Raw genomic sequence first — 21,835 nt, forward strand, 5'->3', positions numbered from 1 at the left:
CTCAACAGAGACTGCCCTCCTTGCTGTCTCTGAGCAGCTTCACACTGCTAGAGCAGCCTCTCTCTCCTCTATCCTTATCCTTCTCGACCTTTCTGCAGCATTTGACACCGTGAACCACCAGATCCTGATCTCTTCTCTTCAGGACCTGGGGATCTCAGGCACTGCACTCGCTCTTTTCTCTTCCTACCTTAACGACCGCACTTACCGGGTAACTTGGAGAGGATCTGTGTCTGATCCTTGTCCTCTCACTACTGGGGTTCCTCAAGGCTCCGTCCTGGGTCCTCCTCTTCTCTCTGTACACAAATTCTCTCGGCTCTGTCATTCGTTCGCATGGCTTCTCCTACCATAGCTATGCCGATGACACCCAACTGATCTTCTCGTTTCCACCGTCCGAAACACGGGTGGCGGCACGAATCTCTGCCTGTCTGACTGACATCTCTCAGTGGATGTCTGCTCACCACCTGAAGATCAACCCTGACAAGACTGAGCTACTATTCCTTCCAGGAAAGGCTCCCCACCCATGACCTGACTACCACCTTCAACAGCTCTGTGTTGGCCCCTACCCTGACTGCCAGGAACCTCGGGTGACACTCGACAGTCAACTCTCCTGACGGCCAACATCACTGCGACACGCGTTCCTGTAGGTACATGCTGCACAACATCAGGAGAATACGGCCTCTTCTTACTCAGAAGGCGGCGCAGGTTCTGATCCAGGCTCTGGTCATTTCACGCCTCGACTACTGCAACTCCTCCTGGCTGGTCTATCTGCTAAGGCCATCCGACCTCTGCAGCTCATCCAGAATGCAGCAGCTCGACTGGTCTTCAGCCTCCCGAGTTCACCCACACCACTCCGCTCCTCCGCACTCTCCACTGGTTAGCGATGGCTGCCCGCAACCGCTTCAAAACACTGGTTCTGGCGTACCGTGCTCTAAACGGATCGGGCCCGTCCATCCGGGATATGGTCACACCGTACACCCGGCACGTTCGCTCCGCTCGGCAACAGCCAACCGACTTGTGACTCCTGCACCTCGAGCTAATCACTCGAAATCCAGACTGTTTGCTGTCCTGGCTCCTCAGTGGTGGAGGCTCCCCACTGACATCAGGACAGCAGAAAGTCTCTACATCTTCCGTCGGAGACTGAAAACACACCTTTTCCGACTATATCTGGATTAAAACACAGATTTGCACTTCAGTGGCTCTTAAATAGCACTTACTTATGGTACTTTTGTAGTTCGACTATGTTGAGGAAATGTTACTTCCTGTATTCTTGTTGTTCTTAGTTTGTACTCTAGGTTGAAATGCACTTATTGTAAGTCGCTTTGGATAAAAGCGTCTGCTAAATGACATGTAATGTAATGTAATGTAATATTAAGTGATCATGGCCCCCATTCTCTGTACATAGTCATACAAATAGATGCTGGCATCTCTACCAATCCTGGTCTGAACTGGGTTAATGATTGCTCATGAGGACGGAGACAAACAACCAAGTTATCACCCGCTGGGTGTATTCCATATTCAGAATTTCTATCTAAATTGTCAGAGTTTTTATCAAGTTTAGTCCTTAAAACTGATAAGATTCATGTGGATGTTGATAATGATTGCCTCAATGCTTTGGCCACACCCTCAACCTTGTTCATGCATGTGGCATTGACATTGAGTATTTGGAGGTCTTTCCACAGAACCCTCCTCTATCAGACGATTACCTCATAACTTTTGAGTTTATACTACTGGTGTGTACGCCGTTAAGCAAAAGTTTCTACACCAGATGTCTAACTGACAATGCTGTAGCGAAAGTTAAAAAAGCGTTTCCTTCTGCATTTGATTCAATACCGTGTCTTAATGTGATGGAGGACTCCTGTGCTAACTTCAAACCGTCTCAGATTGATCATCTTTTCGAGAGTTTTACAGGCTCACGGAGAATGACACTAGACTTCATAGCCCCTCTGAAAAAGACAGTGAGGCAAAGGAGATTTGCTCTCTGCTATAACCCTCAGACCCGCAAACTAAAGCTTGAAAGCATATTGCCCTCCTTCCACCCATTTGGAGTCTCAGCTCTGTGGAGCCGAGTATTCCTGTAGACCTCAGTAGTAATGACTTCATGAACTTCTTCAATGAAAAGATTCTAACCCTTCGACTCTTAGAGGCAAGATTGATGATCTCTTGCCCTCAACCAATGCCGATCTGTCCTGAAGTGGAGTGGCCTTGGAAACGGCTGTATGCCCTGGCGTATTTTTGGATGGTTTTTATGCCATCAAGCTCGAGCAATTTTCTTCAACGGTTTCTATTTCTAAACTGTCTACCTGTCTCTTGGACTCCATCCCGACGATGCTGCTGAAAGACGTTTTGCCTTTAATTGGCAGCTCTCTGTTGGATATTGCCAATGGGTCTTTGCTAACAGGCCATGTACCACATCTCTTCAAAGTATTTGGTATTAAATCTCTCCTGAAGAAGCCCACTCTTGATCCAGAGATGTTGGCTAACTACAGAGCCGATCTGTGGTATCTGTAGATGGCATTGCCCTGGCATTCAACACCACTGAAAAGAATCTCTGCGTTATCTTTGGTCGGGACTTGTCCTTTAACTCCCACGTGAAGCAAATCTCAAGGACTGCATTTTTTTATCTATGTAAAAAATCAGGCACATCTTGTCTCAAAAAGATGCAGACAAATTGGTTCACGCGTTTGTTACTTCTTGACTAGATTACTGCAACTCCTTATTATTAGGCCACTCTAATAAGTCTCTTAAGTCTCTCCAGTTGATCCAGAATGCTGCAGCTTGTGTACTCACAAAAACGAAGAAGAGAGATCACATTACTCCTGTATTAGCTGCTCTGCACTGGCTCCCTATAAAATCAAGAATCACATTTACAATGTATATAAATATTTACTTTGCCAGCTCCATCTTAAGGAAGACTGTGCAGTGTCTGAAAGCTCTGGAAATAGCTTGAGAGTGGGCCATGAGTTTAGACATACATGGTTGTGAAACAACTTTATCCATGTCCAATAGAGAACCCCTGACTGTACATGCTCAAGAAGATGCTAATGTGGTCTTTGAAATAATTTGAATTTGCTTACCATCAACCACATCTAAATAAATGGTTTCTTTACAGAAATGCTCAATTTCTGTGGGTCATGTCAAGTTGTATGTGTTTAACTACGTTGGTGGACAGGTCTCTCTCTCTCTCTCTCTCTCTCTCTCTCTCTCTCTCTCTCTCTCTCTCTCTCTGAGTGTAATTTCACACAATAGTTCATTGCGCCCATGGGAATATTAACACCCACTACAATGTGTAACACGGGACAATGAGGTGCAACTGCCTTCAAAGTAAAAGCACAATTTATTTTCCGGATGAAGAAAAAGTGAGTAAGCATTCCGGTCGGGTGTACATAGAGGTCCCATCTGAATAGAGAATGTTAACTAACGGTCGTTATTAAACACCGTCGTGTAATTTCAATATTTAACATTTCATAAAAATGGTGGCGCAATCCGGGAGAAAAAGAACGAGTACCTGAGCGTCACCGTGGGATTCATTTTGAAAATCTTTACCGGAAGTGTAGCGTAAACTTTTTCTTTACCATCTTGACGGCAGCACGGACCGGGCTGTGAACGGGATCACGGCGTTTACTACCGCAGCGCGACGGCCAGAAACTCCCAGATTTCGGGAATTTGTATCCGACTGAGAGACGTCATCTTCGGCCGGACTGTTCACACAACCTGCGGCAGAGGAAACATGTTTCTCCTGCAGTACGCCGGTAGGCTGGTCTCCCTATAACTTCACAGCGTCACACGTAAAGAAACGTGACATGTATTAAAAGTGTGTCCGTATCCGATGCGGACTTCATGGAGACTTCAGTATATTTGAAGGTAGAATAATTTTCCATTATGAAAGACGTATTTCTCTTCTTTCAGGCATTGTTCTGAATGTGGGAAGTATAATGTTTGGCACTGTTAATGCTAAACCACATCTTCATTGAGTGCACTTTTTGAATGATTCCTATGAACTAATAGGATCACCATCTCTACATTAATATGTTTGTCTTTAATAAATCGTGAGTAAGCAGTGGCCTTACCTTGATATATTTATTTATTGATATTTAGCTTTCTGTAGGCTCGAAGTTACATTACAACTTTATTACAGGATTATCAAACTTCCGTTGCAAATGAACATCGTCTTGCTCTTTTGACTTTGTAATGTCGTTCATCCTTTCTCGCATTCCAGTGAGCTATGGGCGACTAGCGAAGTGTAAATTAACTGTTGAAACATCATTTGATTTGGCTTGGATGGTGAAAACAAAGTTATTCTGAGCAAACTCTCCATCCTCAAATCTGATAAGCGTGCATGGCTCAGGGATCCCAAACTTTCACTTTTTTTTCTGGAACTCCAATTTCACATCAACCTATATTCAAAAATATATAAGATATCTCAGACCGTGCTAAATTGCTGTACCACCAGGTAGTGATGGGCACTTGGAACACAAATGTTCTGGGGAGGAACCAAGCGACCAGGAAGAGTACTGAGCTTTGAAGCAAATGTTAAATGGTTGCCAAACCGTGGAATCACAAGGCGGGGTAAAAGGAAACACTAGCACACCTGCTCGCCAGATGATCCGAGTAATTGTATCTCAATTTTATAATACGGGTAGATGAAATCAAGCATTCAGATTGGTTGAGTGTGAGTCACGGGTTGTACTTTATTGAACCATAATGTCCTGTACACCTGTTTACATTTATCTGAGCGTTCCATATCAGTGCACACTAAAAATAACAATAACGGGTAGATTTTGCGTCATTTCAAGCTTGACAATATAGCCCAGGATATCGACACCAATCACGGCCTACACAGCACCTTGGTGCAAACTCTTTCTAAAGCTGGGTTGGAAGCAAGAGAAATCATAGCAGAGAGTGGATATAAATCCGAAAGCTCCCTTCAAAGCTACTGGGTACCACATCTAAATGAAAGACAGTGTTGGAGTAATATCCTCACTGGAGAAGGCACTTCAACAACGAGCCACCGGCAAAGAGAGCAAGAGTGGTCGGAAGGGATAAACGTTTTCCACGGATGCACAATTAATGGAGATATCCAAATCAACATGAACAAACGTTAATGTTTTAATTAAATACTCATTGTATGTCGTCCCATCGTCATTTTTGTTTTTTTAATAGCAACCTTTATAAAATGAGGAATGTGAATGAATGAGATGGTGCGAGATCTAGCGAGGCTAACAAACGATGTTACCAATGCTGTTTGTCTGTTACATAACAACAGCCCCACACACAGCGACTATTTTCTCAAGCTACTGAAATGCGATACAAAATGTTTGGTGGCTACAACTATTTTGTGCTCAAAGGCAGCTTACTATTTATAATGTCGCAGGCAACCGTATAATAAAAGCAGGAAGGTACTGGATGCAGTACTGTGTCGTCAACAATGTCCTGTTCAAGGGTTCGCCGCAACGCGTCGGGTCTAACACCCTTGAACAGGACATTATTGACGACACAGTACTGCCTCTCGTACTTTATTGCTTAAGTATACTCCGAATACTTTGCCTTATGCGCCACTGTGCAACTTTCACAGGAATGAGCTGAGCCACGCCTCCAACGCAGTATCTTTCTCCATCCATGGGAGGAACACTGTTGGCCTCCAGAGCACATTTTATAAACTACTGAACTCAGCCTTTATATGTCTGCTGGAATAAAGTCATCTCTGGTGTAAAGTACAGTGCTGCTGACTTCGTATTTCCGCTGCATTTATTCCCTAATTTCTTTGTGATCCTTTAACTGTGGTAAAATCAGACAGTTGGCCTCGGCCACTGAGCAATTGGGGATCATACGATCCCAAAACCTCCCACCAGGCTTACGGTGCTCGGCTCTGTTTCAACACTTTGTTCACCGTTTGAGCTGCCTCGCAGTTTATTTAGCAGTGATTTATTTTCTCCAGGTCGCTTGGAGCCTAGTCTAATGATTTATAAATCCTCATAATTTGATGATGATTTCTCCAAGCTGCGAGCCAGCCAAGTGTTAAGAATATGCAAGCCAACCTATTTTGGTGTGAGAAGCTTTGCACACACAGCTGTCCAGTTTAGTCAGTCATTCTGCTGACCTTTTGGAAACTCATGTTTGTGGACTTCATCCTGTATTTAGCAAGAAATAAAATACATTTTGATAAGGAGCTCTATTCGGCTTGTGAAACGTTTAGTGATTGATTCAACTTTGTCAAATTGGGGATATCTCGCATTCTGCTTTGAGACGACACGTTTTAGGTAGAAAATGAATGTATTCAGTGCCTTCCACTGTGACAGGTACATATTTTAAGAAATAGCATTTCCTCCATAATGTAGACATCATTCCGGGGTAAAGAATGATGTTCGATATATTTCTTGACACAAAGAAACAGTACATGCGTGGTAAAATTCTGTGTTTTCATTCCACCGTGGCTTTCGAGTGGAGCCTTAGTTTGGATGTGGGGGATGTGTGTGTGTGTGTGTGTGTGTGGGGGGGGGGGGGGGGTGCTGTATTGTTCATGTGATTACACGCCTGCCTTCGCACGGAAGGAAGACACGGGTGCTTTACTTGGAGCTTACCGCTGCAGAGTTTATTTGTGGTTAAACTGAAACCTCCATTTTATATTTAATACCACTTGACACCTTAACTGCTTATTTGTCCTCTGCTTCGTTTACCGACATCTGTCCTCTCTCTCTCTCTCTCTCTCTCTCTCATTCTGTTGTGCGTTTTCCCTTTCTGACAAATGTTACCAGCCACTGTCCACACTTTACCTGCATGTGGCGGATGTTCATTTCAGATCCTCGTACTGGGGTCTTAAAGTTGCCATATCTCTGCCTCTGTTTTAATTTTGACCATTATTTTTTTATGTCACCAAAAAAGTTCTAAAGAACAATGTTTTATGTTAATGTTTTCTAAGTCCTGTAGCAATGGAACAAAGTCTTCCCCACTCTCAAGAATGTGATCCTTCACATCCATCACTATAAGTGGAGTCTGAGTGGCCTCAGGAGCAACCATGGTTGAGTTAAGGTCTATCATTCCCTGTGACAGCCATTTACCTCCACCCTGCGCCGATCATCTCTGATCAATGAGTAGGACATTGTTGGATTGCCTTCAGCTGGGAGGTGCTGTCGAAGAGAAATATTGAAAGGAAGAGAGACAGAGAAACTCCTGGATATCTAATTTGTTTTGATTTTGCAGGGGCCCCAGGATAGTGCTGCTGGTACAGCTAAATTAAAGCACAACCGAATGCAGCGTGAGATATTGTAGCGTGTGGGGAGATTTGTCAGCTTTGGGAAAATCTCCCTTTTAAATGAGGAAACGTGAGCTCAGTTTTGCTAACAATTCAGTCGTAAGTGTGTATCTAGTAAAGAAAAAAAGAGGCTGTGGGGAAAAGAGGCAGCAGAATGAAATGTGAAAATATAAGTCGGAGATAAAAGAAGCTCCCCTTCTTTGAGTTACTCTGGCAGTATCACTGTTTGGGAAGCATTCAGGACGGCACGCTGCTGAAGGGCAGAGATGTTCAGCTCTAGTCGTGGTTTTGGATCACTCAGCGGTGCCGTGAAGGCCCAAGAAGACACGGCGTCTACTGGCTGATTTAACGCCTCCGCTGGGTTTCTCTAGCTTTGACTTGCCCTTGAAGTCTTTCTGTCGTCCAGTCTATGAAGAACTGTGCCAAAGGGTAGTGTTAAATAAATGATGCTTTCAAACTGTGTGGAGACAATATGGTGTAAAGTGAAGTGTTTCTCCAAGAAGAAAACGATACGCCATGCTTTGGTCGTCACTGTCGAGCTGGTGATGGGTGTTCTAAGAGAAACCTGGTGCTTGTCACTTGATTGGCAAAGAGAGCCTTTAACAGTTTGAAAATGGTGATTGTGAGGGTTCGGTTCTGGCCGGACCCAAGCGCAGACACGGGGGACATCAGGGTTGGGTGAAGGTAATGGGTTTGTTTACACTGATGAGATGGTAGAACAGGAGGGGAATGCTCAATGATGAGGTGGCGTGAGCTGCGGCAGATGAACTGGCGTGCAGGCACGGGAATCCTGGGCACAAGAAACCGAAGTTATTAGGACGTTAAAAACCACAACAAGAGAGCAATCTAAACACTCGAGAGGCCGAGAGTCTAAATACCCTAAATACCACTGGAAACAGTGAAATAATCTGGCAACTGGTGAGAGGGAAGCTGGGGTGTTTTCACAGGAAGGAATTGATGATTTGATTGCAGGCAGGTGCTGGAGAGGACGTGCAGCTGTGGAGGTGTGAGGCCGTGACGGGTGATGACGATAAGCTCTGCAAGGCCGTTGACAGCAAACCATCACGGATGAAACCAGAACAGATTGACTTTCCTGATCCGTGGGCTGTTAGTGAGTGGGTATATTGTAGGGCTGTCAACGAATATTACAAATTAAAATATATATTCGATTAGTTAAAGAAAACCGATATTCAGATATAAAAATCTATAGCCAAATGTGTAAAAAAACAACAACACTGTTTTAAATCTGTAAATGTGATGCGCCTGTCTGCGTCACATTTAGTGTTAATGAACGTGACATTGTGCGAATTACAGGATGTCAAATACCATCAAAAGCATTTGATTCCGACCAGTGGTAGCCAACGTGTTTAATAGCTTGCCACCAACGCCACCATCGGTGTTTTGGTTCAACGGGTGACTGTATTGACAGGTGACTCTCAGCCCAATGCATCCGCGGCTACTGGTGGCGACGGCCGCTGTTGTTGACAGGAACCGAACATGGAGGTGACTTCGTTAAGAGACTTCAACCTCTGGCTATCACATATTTTGATGCTGCTGTCTAGATCTGGATGGTTGGGGCAAATACTGCTCAAGACATCTGCACGCCCTCTTTTGATGTCACAGCTCCCTGGTGGAAGAGAATAACCTCACCCCCACACTGTGCCGATCTCTGGCCTGATTCTCAACGTAAAACTCTGAAATCACCTGAATGTCTGGTGAATGGTCAGCTTAGGTAAGGCTATTGCCTTTCTGTTCCTTTCTATTAGTTTAATTCTATTTTAGCTAACTCACTCGCTTGAACTTTCTTTTGCTGTGTCCACAAAGAAGAGCTCGGCTCGACTCTTATTGGGTTTCCCCCTCAAGGCAGAGTAAATGATTTAAAGTAGAATCTGAGGAATATCGCAAAAGATTTGTGAAGAAAGCGGAGCCTTCCAATTTAATTCTCGAGGATCCCTTTTCATAATGTATTTTATAAATAAGAAGGCAGCATTGATAAAAGCAATTTGAAACCTTTTTGCATCAAATTAAAGACAGGCATCTCTATTGAGCGGGCAACCTGACGGGAAGCGGATGTGAATCACTAAACCAAGAGGCATCAACAGAAACCTTATTCCTGGGACATTGTCCTTATTTAAGTTGGCCTTCCTGCAAAAACGGGTCAAAGAAAACATGTTTATTTTGGTTGAGGCAGAGAAGCATGTTCATGGCTTGTTGGGCACCAAATTAGTTTGTTATTTTCACTCTGCCCCTCTTTTATTCAGCACCTCATGCACTTTTGATGTACTCTTGTTAAATCCACAAAAGCAAATATTTGTTTTAACTTTTTTTATTTAACTCGCAGGGAGGTGCAGTAAATCTGCTCATTACAGCGAGGTAGACACTTTTACATCCAAATGTTTTTTCTTTTGTCTTTTCCACAATCGCTACCACTGGAGTGGACAGCTGTGCTATTCAGCGTTGTCATTGTGCAATCACACTGCTGGCAACTTTGTTGATGGGGTTCTCTTTCCTGGCTGACTGTGGGCGGTGATTGCATCTACGTAGTTTGGTCTCATGTTGCTCCAAAGTTTTGACTCCTATAGTGTTATATTGTTTTTTTTTTCCTGGTTTCACTTTACCCTCCGTGGATCATTGTGGTAGGATCTATAACAGTAATGATGATAATTAGATGGGAAATTAACTGAAACAATCAACAAATTGGCAACCGTTCCCGAGTCATTGTTGGTAACACCTGTACTTTTGCATCACAGAAATGATAGGCTATCGGGAAGCTTTGAAGTGCTGTCATCAACTTTGTATGAAAAACTCCACAATAGGAAGGAAGCAAGAGGCATCATCATTGGTGATTGTTGCAAAATGGTTCGCTGGGGATATGATTTCTGTGATACCACGCTGAGTTTGGATGCGTTTCTGAGCTCTGCCCAGCGACACGAAGGCAATGTAACGGTCACCGTTGCAAAGTCTCAATATTCAGCTAATCGTAATGAATGGAGCTTATTTACTTTGCATGTAAATTGTTGAGCAGGTTTTTGCCTGTCATCTTAAGCCTTTTTAAAGATGGGATGAAATAGAATAAATATACTTCACCAATTGTCACGCACTCCCAGTGGAAATTAGATGCAAATATGGAGACACTCAGGTAAATAGAGGTAATATATTATGCTGCCGCAATTGCTGTTGTGAAGTGTGATTTGACAGACCTTTGGAGCATCAATAAATGTTTTAATAATTTTTATTTGGACAAACTGGGAATTCTTCAGCTCCTCAGAAATTGGAAACATTCTCTTCTATAGACCGGTAAGTTATTCACCCAACGACTGAATAAATAAGGGTGAATAATGAAAGCAATAATGGAAAGTGCAACATTCACATGAATAGCTCTGAGGGCATATAATATAACTATAGTTGTTGCTATCCCAGTTCATTATATCTTGTATTATTAGAAAAAAAACATTGGTGGAATTTAAAATGTTTTAATTTATTCCCACCGTGGATCATAGCGCGTGTTATATTTTACCTGTGTATATACAGATTACATTTAAGTGAACAGTAAAATACAACCCACTCAACAGTAAATTGTAAAGCGAGTGCCAACCGCTCTGTTATACATCCAAATAAATGCTACCTTTTTGAACAGCCTTTTTCTTTTTTTGCGCCCACTGTCTTAGAGCTGGTGATATATCTCTGTTATCGTTTTGATGCTGTATGGACCGTGTCATACTAAAAGCTGTAGGCAAATTACAGTAAAATCACCAACTAAAGCCGATATGACCATGAAAGTAGATCATTACTTATCTGACACTGTCAAAAGCATTCAGTGTGTATTTCGTCACCAGGAACTCTTCGGTTATTCTTCATCCATAATCACAAAGCCAGTCTAGAAAACGTGACTAAAAACGTGAAATTATAGATTGAAAGAAATGAAGTGAAAATGTGAATTTGGTCTGGGGCCCTGGTTCTCAAAATGTGTCACATTTGAGCTGTGATTTGCAAAATGTTCTCTCAATTTGACACATTTCAACAATTAAAACTCACACTATACTTGCAACATTGGTCGGATTAAAATGTATCTGCAGTTTATGAATAACAAGTCTTGCTTATTTTTTTTCTCATTGAATGAGTGCTTTGATTTCATTACCCTGTGATGTCAGTTTGAATATAATATAAGATATAATCTTGTCTGTCTGTCAGATTGTTCTTGTCGGCTGACCTCGTCTTCTCGGTGAGGCATTCGGCACACAAGTGTGATTTCCTTTGAATTTTTATTTCTTTTCACCAGTAATGCAATCAGTTCATTGGAAGCGCAGTGTGAAGGATTGTGTGGTTGAACATTGTGAGTTTCAGCGGAATCTGCACAAACTTGGCAGCCTGGAGGTGTTTTTGGATCAGCTCTGGTGCTCTCTGTGGCTCCAACACCTGATTGATGGAGCTGTTGGTTTCTAATCGCCTCAGAGATAAAGTACTATGCAAGGAATGTTGAAATTGGAACTAAGGACTCTGTAGCAGCAGGTGCAGGAGCTGCATCAGAGTTTGGGCAATAACTGCACACTGTCTCATTGCTTCCCCGCTCATCCGGTTTCTCCCCGTGGTTCGCTTTGAGTAGGTAATGGCTGTTGTTTTATCCCGCCACTAATGGTCAGATGTCTGTGTTTACCCTGAACTCCATTTAGGAACGTCTGATTGTTCAGCTTTGTGCCTTTTTGGATGTTCCCGGACCTGTACAATCAGTAATATAGGGTGACTTATCTACTTCGACAGATAAGTCTATTTTTAGGGAAGCTGGTATTGGTTCAGTTGCCGAGTTTGTCTGATGAATCAAAATGTGGAAGGATTGGCCATCCAGAAATGTTGTGTATGCAAATAACAGGGTTGGAGGGGTCCAATAGAAAATGGCGAGAGGAGATGGAATAAGCGAGATTTATTAATCCTAAATTTGGTATTAAAAAAAAAATGGAAATGAGAAGATGTGACAGGTAGAGGGTAGAAGCTGGATTAGTCTGTTCACCAGCAAGCAGCTCTTATGACACCTCAGCAGATTTTTCATTTCTGTTCTCACACATCATCTTGAAAAAGAAGCCGTCACTCTGCTACATCAATATCAAGATTCACCTCAGCCTCGGTAAGGCAGGAAGATCAGACTGATGGATGGAAGTAAACCTAAATATGAATATAAATAAAAAGGAAAACCTGAACCTAAGTGTAGGACGCTTCTCGTTCCTCTTGGTTTTGCTGTCTTTTTTTAAAAATGGAAGTGTTACGAGGAAATCTTTTCCGGTCGCAGAGAGACGTTAAAGATTCTTACCGTGACTATCGCCTTCCCTTCTCAGCGGCCTCTTTCAAGGGACAAAGTGATGCTGAAATTTTGCTGCGATTCTGGCATTTTTCTCTCTCTGCAAACACCGGCTATGATGAGTTTAGAGATGAAGAACGCTACATCAGAGGCCGCTGCTGCTGCTGTGGATGGATTCTCTACACGTGGGACCAAATGGGCGCTAGCAGATACTTTACTGTACATTTGCATTTGTCAAATTTGAAGAGTAAAGCCTGACCAATACTGTATTTTGGGGGGATGTACGACATTGATATAATACAATCAGAATTCCCCAGTTTATGTAATAGCACAAGGTCTCTCATCTCATGCATTCATTATAGCTTTGTGTTAAAAATATATTTTCTATGTATTTGTCCAACATGGTTTTCATATCATTATCCAAAGTGTTTGTTGGAGACAGTTGTCAAACTAATGGATATTTAATGCAGAATTTAATGGTGCCAAACATATTGAATACCTAATTAATATATCTTACAAATATTATTGGCTAGTAAAGCCACAGAGTCAGTTACTTTGTTTTCCCTTTGTATATTTAGTTTCCTCTGTATATTTAGTATTTTAGTATTTAGTATTGTTATTGTGTTTTATTTTTATTAATGCTCTAACGTGCACCGCTGCTGTGATCCTGAAATTTCCCGACTGTGGGACTAATAAAGGATTATCTTATCTTATCTTATCTTAAAATCTATCACATGAAAACCCCACATAAAGTTAGAGAGGAGAAGACTGACATGCTTTTTCCTCAAGACCTTTTCCCCGGAGACAAGGGAGCAACACTGAGGCTGTGGCTCAATGGTTTGGCCCTGGAAACGGGGGCTTCCTCTGAGATTGTTCGTCTGAAAAGCAGCCATGTCTCCAACAAAATAGACATAGGATGCCCTGAGGGGCGTCGGTGGCAGCTTGAGGATGAACAGGGACATGAACACTTGCATGACAAAGAAATGGTTTGAACATTGAAAAACAAACCATAATGCCGAGGGAGAGGATTCAAACTTCTGAACCAAACGCATTATCAGTAGTGTGACTAAAGCCCTGGGTGCAGGGTGATTCTGGTCCTATGGGTCAGTCTGGCATTGAATGAATAATCCCTAAACGCTTCACGGAGCAAGGGCGGATTCTTGTTTTCCTGCTGGAATCGCCATGGAAGGGATGTTTGTGGAGTTGGAGCTACTCCAGATTGATTCATTTTTAAATTACTAAAAATATGGAGGTGCCTCATGGCAGCGTGGTAATTTTCCATCGACCGGAGGGGCCTTTTCTGGGAATTATATCCTGGAATTGTGCCCTGTTTTCTGTAAACATTCTCACTCTGACAGAGTCCGACTATGCAGACCCTTTCATAAACACAGCAGCTCTATCTCGTGTCATATGTGTACGGTGTGGCGATGAAGGATTCAATGTGTGAGCTCAAAAGAAGCCCTGTACCTGGGTGTTTACCACACAGAGCTCGGCCGGAGGCGGACTCCGGCTGTTTGGATAACTTTGTGGATTTCTGTGCGTTCAGCACATCTCACTGACCAAAATGGGTTCGGTTGCTTTTTTAAGTCTTTTTGTGGAATGGATTGTTGTCAGTATTTACAAAGATGTGATACATCACTGGTGGAGCACTTCAAGAGCAAAGCATACGGCACCCATTTGAGTTGTTAATGCAGTGCTCTGTCTACTTCTGACCAGTGAAATGCACTTTTCAGTCAGCAGTATGCCCAGACGTCAGTCTCTCAGGTATTCACTGCAAAATATCTCCTGTTAAAGACGATTTTCGCCTTCTGCTATTTTTACGTGCTCTAATTTGCTTGCTCTCTTGGTAATTTCCTACCTTCGATATCTCTGTGTATGATAATTATTTTTCTTAGATTGTGTTTTTATAATGGATCTCACATGGGACACATAAAAAAAATAATTACTTAGTGCAGTTTGGTAAACACGTTGCCCTTACACACTTATGTGTGTAATAATGCTTTCATGGTTTCTCCCCAGAAATTGGTCATTGCTGATGAGGCGGCATCTTTTGAAGTTACTTCCACTTGGAGACTTGGTTGGACAAAAACACCTGACACTTATTTTCTGTCAGGACCGTATCTCAATTGTCAGAACAACACAAATTAATACTCTTAATTTTAACTCCAAATGTGTTTCTCGATGTGATATGATGGCGTAAAGATGGAACCAACACAAATCCACTAAAGAACTTCATGAACTCCTCTGGTTCTGGTCAGGCCTCATTTATTTACCTCATGCTTGTGAGTCCTTGCAGTCTTCTCACCATGTGAATTATCATCTGCATTCACATTCATCCTCTGCCTGTGGGCTGTGCATCCATACATCTTCCCCGGGGGGTTTGCTGTCCGCACCCCTCATTGATTTGGCCTCATCTGTGAGCTGAGGACACCTCTACCTGGGTCAGCCCAATCTGAATCCCTCTTTAGGCTGTAGGTCTCACACAGTTCAGATGCTCCCTCTGATTCTTTTCTGAGCCTGAAGGAGAAAAAAAACAGTGGGATAAAATAGAATTACTCTTTTTACTGTATGTGGAGAAACTGTCAATATCTTCCTCAGATCGCTTGGCCTTTTTGTAAGACCTTCACAAGCTCAGCAGGAAGTGAGACGGAGAAAAACATCAAAGCTTTGACGTCTTTTGTTACTAAAAAGTGAACTATGATAAAAACACAACACAACATACCTTGCATTGTACAGACTATTAATTAGATGAATCATAATGGACTGAATTGGAGCTAAAGATAATCTAACATTTTCCAGTGGCAGAGCTAACACACAATGCCACACACACACACACACAAAATATGTCTGTTCACACTTTTCTCTCTTTATTTCACCTCATTGGGCATCAAACTGGTCTGACCATGGCCTCCTGGAGGTGGTAGACCCCCCACGGGATCCTCATCGTTGGATTCCTGCACATCATTTCATCAGTCCCTTTTGATGGATGTGCTTCCCACCCCTTGATGTCTTTTAGTTTGACAATGTATCCTAAGTGGCAGTAACACTGCAGGACAGTGTGCTCCTTACTTTTTACTGTCTGTAAAGTCCCTCCACGCAGACCTTGGGAGTCCTCTCTCCCTGAGGAGCATCACAGCTGCAGTGGAAAGCTTCCACTGTGCTGCAGCTCCGGTGGAGATAATCTCCCTGTCAGCAGCCTGTCGCTTTCCCTGATGCCAACTGTTGTGTACCTTCAGTTCGCACTCCCACAGTGCTGTCAGCAAACGCTTACCTCATTTTCTGTGCCAGTGATTTAAGCGTTCTATCACATGCCAAACTCCATTGCACACATTGGTGCCCCTCAGTGTGAGGGCCATGAGTGCAGCAGGGTGTGAATGTGTTTCATGAACACGCGATGTGTTGACATTGAAGAGAACCGTCCGAAGAAGAGATGGTAGGCGCCCCCCACACCTTCTGTTGTTACGCCAGTGGTTCTCAAACTTTTTCTGTCGCTCCCCACTTTTGGAGGAAGAAAGATTTTTCAACAAAATGGTCTATGCTGACTTTTTATTGAAATAACTTTTTGTGACTCCTCCATCTGTGCTTTTTTAAATAATAGAATAAAGATAATTGCAATCACTTTCAAGTAAAACAAATGTGCAACCAGTTTGTTGGAACAATGTAAATACAGTTATATATGTGCAAAAAAGCACACTGGCAAAGTAATAGCTTACTGTGGCTGCAATTAACCAGTTTTGCACTGGATAACTTTTCAAGATGTGTGAAAAACGAAACGAAACAAGTTCAGATATTTTGCAATAAAGAGTTTTACACTGCATACTTTTTCGAAACAATACATGCAACCTGTGCAAAACTAAATTAGGGCAGATATGTGTGTCAAGTTGTATTAATGGCTCTAATGAGCCTGCTTTCCACTCCAAATGTTTTTTAAACGGGGTTGCAGGCTTGATACGGCCACTCTTAATTCATGCTCAATGTTGAGCTCTTGTTTTGAAGGGCAACAGCAGAAAAGTCGATCTCACAGAGATTGGATTTTGACAAAACGGCAACAATAAGAAAGTTTCCAATAATCTTGGCTGTTGCGCAAGCGTAACATGTTAACGGCGTAACGTAAACATGTGCAGTACACGAAGGTACAGGCGTTTCAACATGTATTTATTAATGACTTAGTTTTATATCTGTGTACTTTGAACTTTTGTAATATGGGAAGTTCTCAATAAAGGTATTTCTGCATTTCCTCCTGTGCCCCACATGTAGTACCACTGCGCCCCACTAGAGGGGCTTGCCCACAGTTTGAGAACCACTGACTTCCACTGTTCTTGGAAACCGTGGTGGGCTAAGTATCGGCTTGATAACATCACAAGGCAAAGTCAATTGGAACCATATTTTATGGCAATCCATCCAATGTTGGCCTCACATTGGTGCAAGAAGAAAAGACGGGGATCCAATGTTGGTATTAATAAATCCACTGGGGACCAAGAGTGTCTGTACACAGTGCGCCAATCCATCATGTCGATGTTGAGATATCTCAGGACAGTGAAAAGGCCATTGGTAAAGAAAGAGAACACCTCCATATTTTCAGTTTTTTGTATTAACACGACACGTTTGTTCTCGTGACCCATGGATGTTTTTGATGGAGTAATGATGTATACCTTAAAGGGCATGCTGTAAAGATATGTTAGTCATCTGTCCCGGATGCCGTGAAAGCTGAATCTTTGTTGACAGATTCCATCAGCAGTTGACTGACATCATGGCACTGAGCACACCCATTACAGAGAGGAAGCCAATTGGATTCACAAATCAGCTGACAGCTCCGGGCTTATTGCGGCGCTGGGCTTTATGGGTAAGATTGCAGGGGCTTTTGTAGGGATGTTGTATGTGTACAGATTGTAAAGCCCACTGAGGCTAATTTGTGATATTGGGCTATGATATGATATGATATTCTATATACTATATAAACTAAACTAAATTGAATTTCAAATGGCATAAATTGATTAATTAATTTTGATAAAATTACAAATATAAAAATGTGCCTCCTTGTTGTACTGCAACAACACGATTGGGTGACATGGACAGAGCTAGGAGGCTGAAAGAGAAATGTCATCCAGAGTTGTCGTACTTCATAAAAACAGAGGCCATCTGAAGTGAATGAAGAGGTCACCGTATGAGATGACCCCTTTCTCACTCCATCTCTGTTGTGCTCTTTTATTATTGCGTAGTGATCCGGCGGTTCCTTCTACCAGATAAATACTGTTATTGCATCTCCTGGTTCACGGCAGAAGAGCATGTGACGGGTAGCGGAAGAGTCCACCTGTATCTTCTCAGATATTCCCCCTCATCGTTTCTCTCTCTCTGCTGCTGGTTGGCACACGAGAGCCACCAAGCCCGGGGTGAAGGAGGATTAATTGTTTTCTGCAGGTACAGAGGGCAATGCCAGCGGCCTACTTTAATGGGCCCCCATCGAGATTCCTTATGCTGGTTAGCTTGAGCATGTTCTGCACTTCGGACAGGAGAAAGAAAAAGGTCCAGAGCAGCACACGGAAGCTCGTCTACCATGCAAACCTCGAAATAAAGGATAACATTACAGTGTTGACAGGCTGCCTCGAGAACATCTGAAGAGACTTCAGACGCTTGATTCAAGGGGAAGGCAGTTGTTGTTGTTGTTGTTGTTGTTTTTTCTTCTAGATATCCGCATGCTTGAATGTGGTGAGGCCTTGAGGGCACTGCTTTGCTTACTTGGTCAACTTTCTGCTGTGTTTTCCCTTTTTCAATTTCTGCTTGTCCTTGCAGTGAAGATTGGTTTGTGACAGTTCCAAGATAAATTGCTTATGCCTCGTGGAACATATTTTATTTGGCTATGTCCAGTATATCATGCCAATAAATCAAGAGTATATGTGTAACCTCCCCGGCGGTTGCCAGCACAGCTTGGGGTGTGCCAGATTTGGTCAACAGCTGAATGATAAATTCCCTTTCTGAAGGCCAAAGGAATATGTGGATGTTGCCGGGCTGATTTATTAAAGACAAAACCGATTGTGAGTGGAGAAGTTTGGTTACTGATGGAGTCGAGAATGATATCTGCCATTGCCGCTTGCAGATGTGGAGGGGGTGATTTCACTGTAGGTGTGCACGTGATCGCCTGATTGGATGAACAGTCGAACCTGATGCAAATACGACGGGATACAAACGGCACCCAGATCGCTCCCTTCAGAGGGATTTGCACTCCAAGCAAAAGCATTTTTGCGACCATAAACAGTCAAACAATCTCTTCATCCATACTAATCTCATATACTTCTCTTTTGCAGTTTTATAACAGCATTGATTGCAGGGCTAAATCCTATTTCACAGTGATGTCTATTTATGCATCCTTGCCAACAGTAATTCAGTACTTAATATTAAAGTAGAGGATTCATATAATTAATTGGATATACATTGTATCTATAGCATAAACATAATTAAATGATTTGGATGCTAATCTATGTCCCTGACACATTTCTGCTCAGTCCAAAAAATATTTAAAGCTGCATATTGTTTCAGTTTATCTTGATCATGTAACGCTGTCCTTTGCATTAACATCAAAGCACTCATTAGTGGAACTCTACTTTGATCTCTACTGCATGGGAATATCTTGAGGGCACCCACATATACAAAGTACAGCAAAGATATCCATTTGTACACTTACTTCTATATCGGTGGTGGTGAGTACAGTAGACCGCCCACGATGCAATAGAGGCCGCTGCAACGCTTGTGTGAAGTTCTACTTAAAGAATAAAACGCGAGTTCTGCAAAGCGAGATTAATTGCCTTGAATAACAAAAAATGGTTTGCAAGTTTTGACAAAATGGTTGTTGATGATAAATGGTTGTTGATGATGTGTAAACAAAGAGCCCTCTACTGTGTGAGAGAAAGGGGGAGAACATGAACGATCAAGTCTAATTGTCAGTGGGCCAAGATGATTCACACACATCTTCACTCAACTTAATATTGCAGTTTTTGTTTAAAGCCTAGCATCTGTTACTCCCTATGGTACATCGCCATTCACACAGCTTACATTCAATAAGCTTAGTGTTCACACACACACACGCATGCACGCTCACTCACACTCACACACACACACACACACACACACACACGTCGTCCTGCAAATGACCTTCATCCTGCCATATGCTTGTGTGTACACTGGACGCTGTACTTGGAAGTTTACTGCTGGGATTCTGACCGCGTCACATCAATTCGCGTCAGTTGGAATGAATGCATCTTATTGTTTTAAATAATTTAAATGTACTGGTCCCCTAAATGCATGTCTCTCCATCTTCTAGCCTTCCAAATGCAATGAGGAGGAAAAAGAAAGAAAGAGTTTGTGGAGGAAGAGTAAAGGATGGAGCGTACTCGGTGGTGTGCTCCGCCGTATAGTCACGCACTAACTTGTAAACTCCCATCATGCAATCTGGCTAATTGCTGGCAGTCGGAGAGCTCTTGGTTGTCTTTGCTTTTCCTGTCCATGAATAGTTTGACATTTTGGGAAATGTCTTCTCCACTTCTTTGTCCAGAGTTGGATGAGAACATTGGGCAGCCAGACAGAAACTAAGGGTGTTTCCCAAAACGACATCTTTAAAGTTAGTTGCATGGGTCGTATCATTTGTTCATATTGTTTTGATTTGAATGATGTCGATGTATCATTTTTAGATATTAATTGATTCAGCAGGTGATTGTCAGAGAACTGGAAAAAGGGATTTGTGACTTAGAATTCTTTTTACATTACATTTCAGGTTTAAGCCACTACATCTAAACTCTTGCCTGCCATGTTCATATATCAACTCCTTGCCATTGGGCGTCGTAATTTTAACAGAATATGGAGACTTTAACCTCACTTTTTTTCTAGCAAAAGAAAATGTATCGTATAAACCTGATCCGTATCCAAGCTTTGCATGACAAATATGAAACCAGAAAGGAACAGAGCTCCAAAAGAGGAAACAATTGAACCGGTACATAATAAGAGGGACTTCCTCCAGAGTAGTGGTGGTTAAAGACCAGCAGAACCACAGTGATTTATTACATCACTGATATAAAAAATGTCCGCCGTGTTTCCAGGTCATTTGCCCACTTCAAGTTTCAAGTTTTTATTGTCACATCCCCTTTTATACAAGTATAATCGGTTCGTGAAATTCTTATGTGCAAAACACCCGACAGCAGTAGCAGACTAAAAAAAGAATAAGAATGAGAATAAACTATACAATATCCACACACAAAAAAGAAGAAAGTATTAACAATATATATATAAAACAGTGTAATAGAATATACATCATGACAATATATATATATAAAACAATGTAATAAAATATACACTTTTTTGAGACTATATATATATATATGTATATACATACAATATATATATACAATATATATATATATAAACAATGTAATAAAATATACACCATGGCCATAGATATTCACAGAATATGTTCTGGTGTGTAGTGTTAATGAGGGTCTCAGTCCTTGTTCAGCAGCCTGATGGCCTGACTGAAGAAGCTGTGCCTCAGTCTGTTTGTCTTGATACTGCGGTATCGCCTGCCTGACGGTAGAAGGGTGAACAGTTTGTGGCCGGGTGGTTATTGTCTTTCAGCATCCGTTTGGCCCTGGCCACGCACCGCTTGGTGTATATGTCCAGGATGGAGGGAAGCTCACCTCCAACGATGTACTGTGCCGACCGCACCACCCTCTGTAGTGCCCTACGCCCAGGGCGGTGCAGTTACGGTGATGCAACCTGTCAGAACACTCTCGATGGTACTGGTGTAGAATGTTCTGAGGATGCGGGGCCATGTTGAATTTCCTCAGTCGCCTAAGGAAATACAGGCGTTGTTGGGTTTCACCACGTGAGTGGTGTGCGTGGTCCATGTGAGGTCCTCGGAGATGTGCACGCCGAGGAACTTGAAGCTGCTGACCCTCTCTACTGCAACTCCGTCTATGGAGATGGGGTGTGCTCTCCGCTTCCTGTAGTCCACGATCAGCTCCTTGGTCTTCTTGATGTTGAGGACGAGGCTGTTCTCCTGGCCCCACTGTACCAGTGATCCAACCTCCTCCCTGTAGGCTGTCTCGCCGCCGTCGGTGATCAGCCCCAACACTGTTGTGTCGTCAGCAAACTTGATGATGACGTTGGAGCTGTGCATGGCCGTGCAGTCGTGGGTGTACAGGAGTAGCACGCATCCCTGAGGGGCTCCGTGTTGAGGGTCAGCGGTGGTACCATCCTCACCACCTGGCGGCCCGACAGGAAGTCCAGTATCCAGCTGCACATGGTAGAGT

General features: G+C 42.7%; 1 protein-coding gene across 1 annotated transcript in view; it reads left to right on the forward strand.

The window, feature by feature from the left end:
* The first annotated feature begins 3,687 nt into the window (after positions 1-3,687).
* The window catches only part of LOC130210246 (ecto-NOX disulfide-thiol exchanger 2-like), a 220,488-nt gene continuing 202,340 nt past the window's right edge, over positions 3,688-21,835 (forward strand). The window contains exon 1 of the mRNA XM_056440285.1: positions 3,688-3,749. Coding sequence (XP_056296260.1) covers positions 3,728-3,749 — 22 coding nt within the window. The 5' untranslated portion in view covers positions 3,688-3,727. The remainder of the gene's footprint in view (positions 3,750-21,835) is intronic.

Source organism: Pseudoliparis swirei, chromosome 19 (assembly GCF_029220125.1).
Source record: "Pseudoliparis swirei isolate HS2019 ecotype Mariana Trench chromosome 19, NWPU_hadal_v1, whole genome shotgun sequence".
NCBI classification, from domain to species: domain Eukaryota; kingdom Metazoa; phylum Chordata; class Actinopteri; order Perciformes; family Liparidae; genus Pseudoliparis; species Pseudoliparis swirei.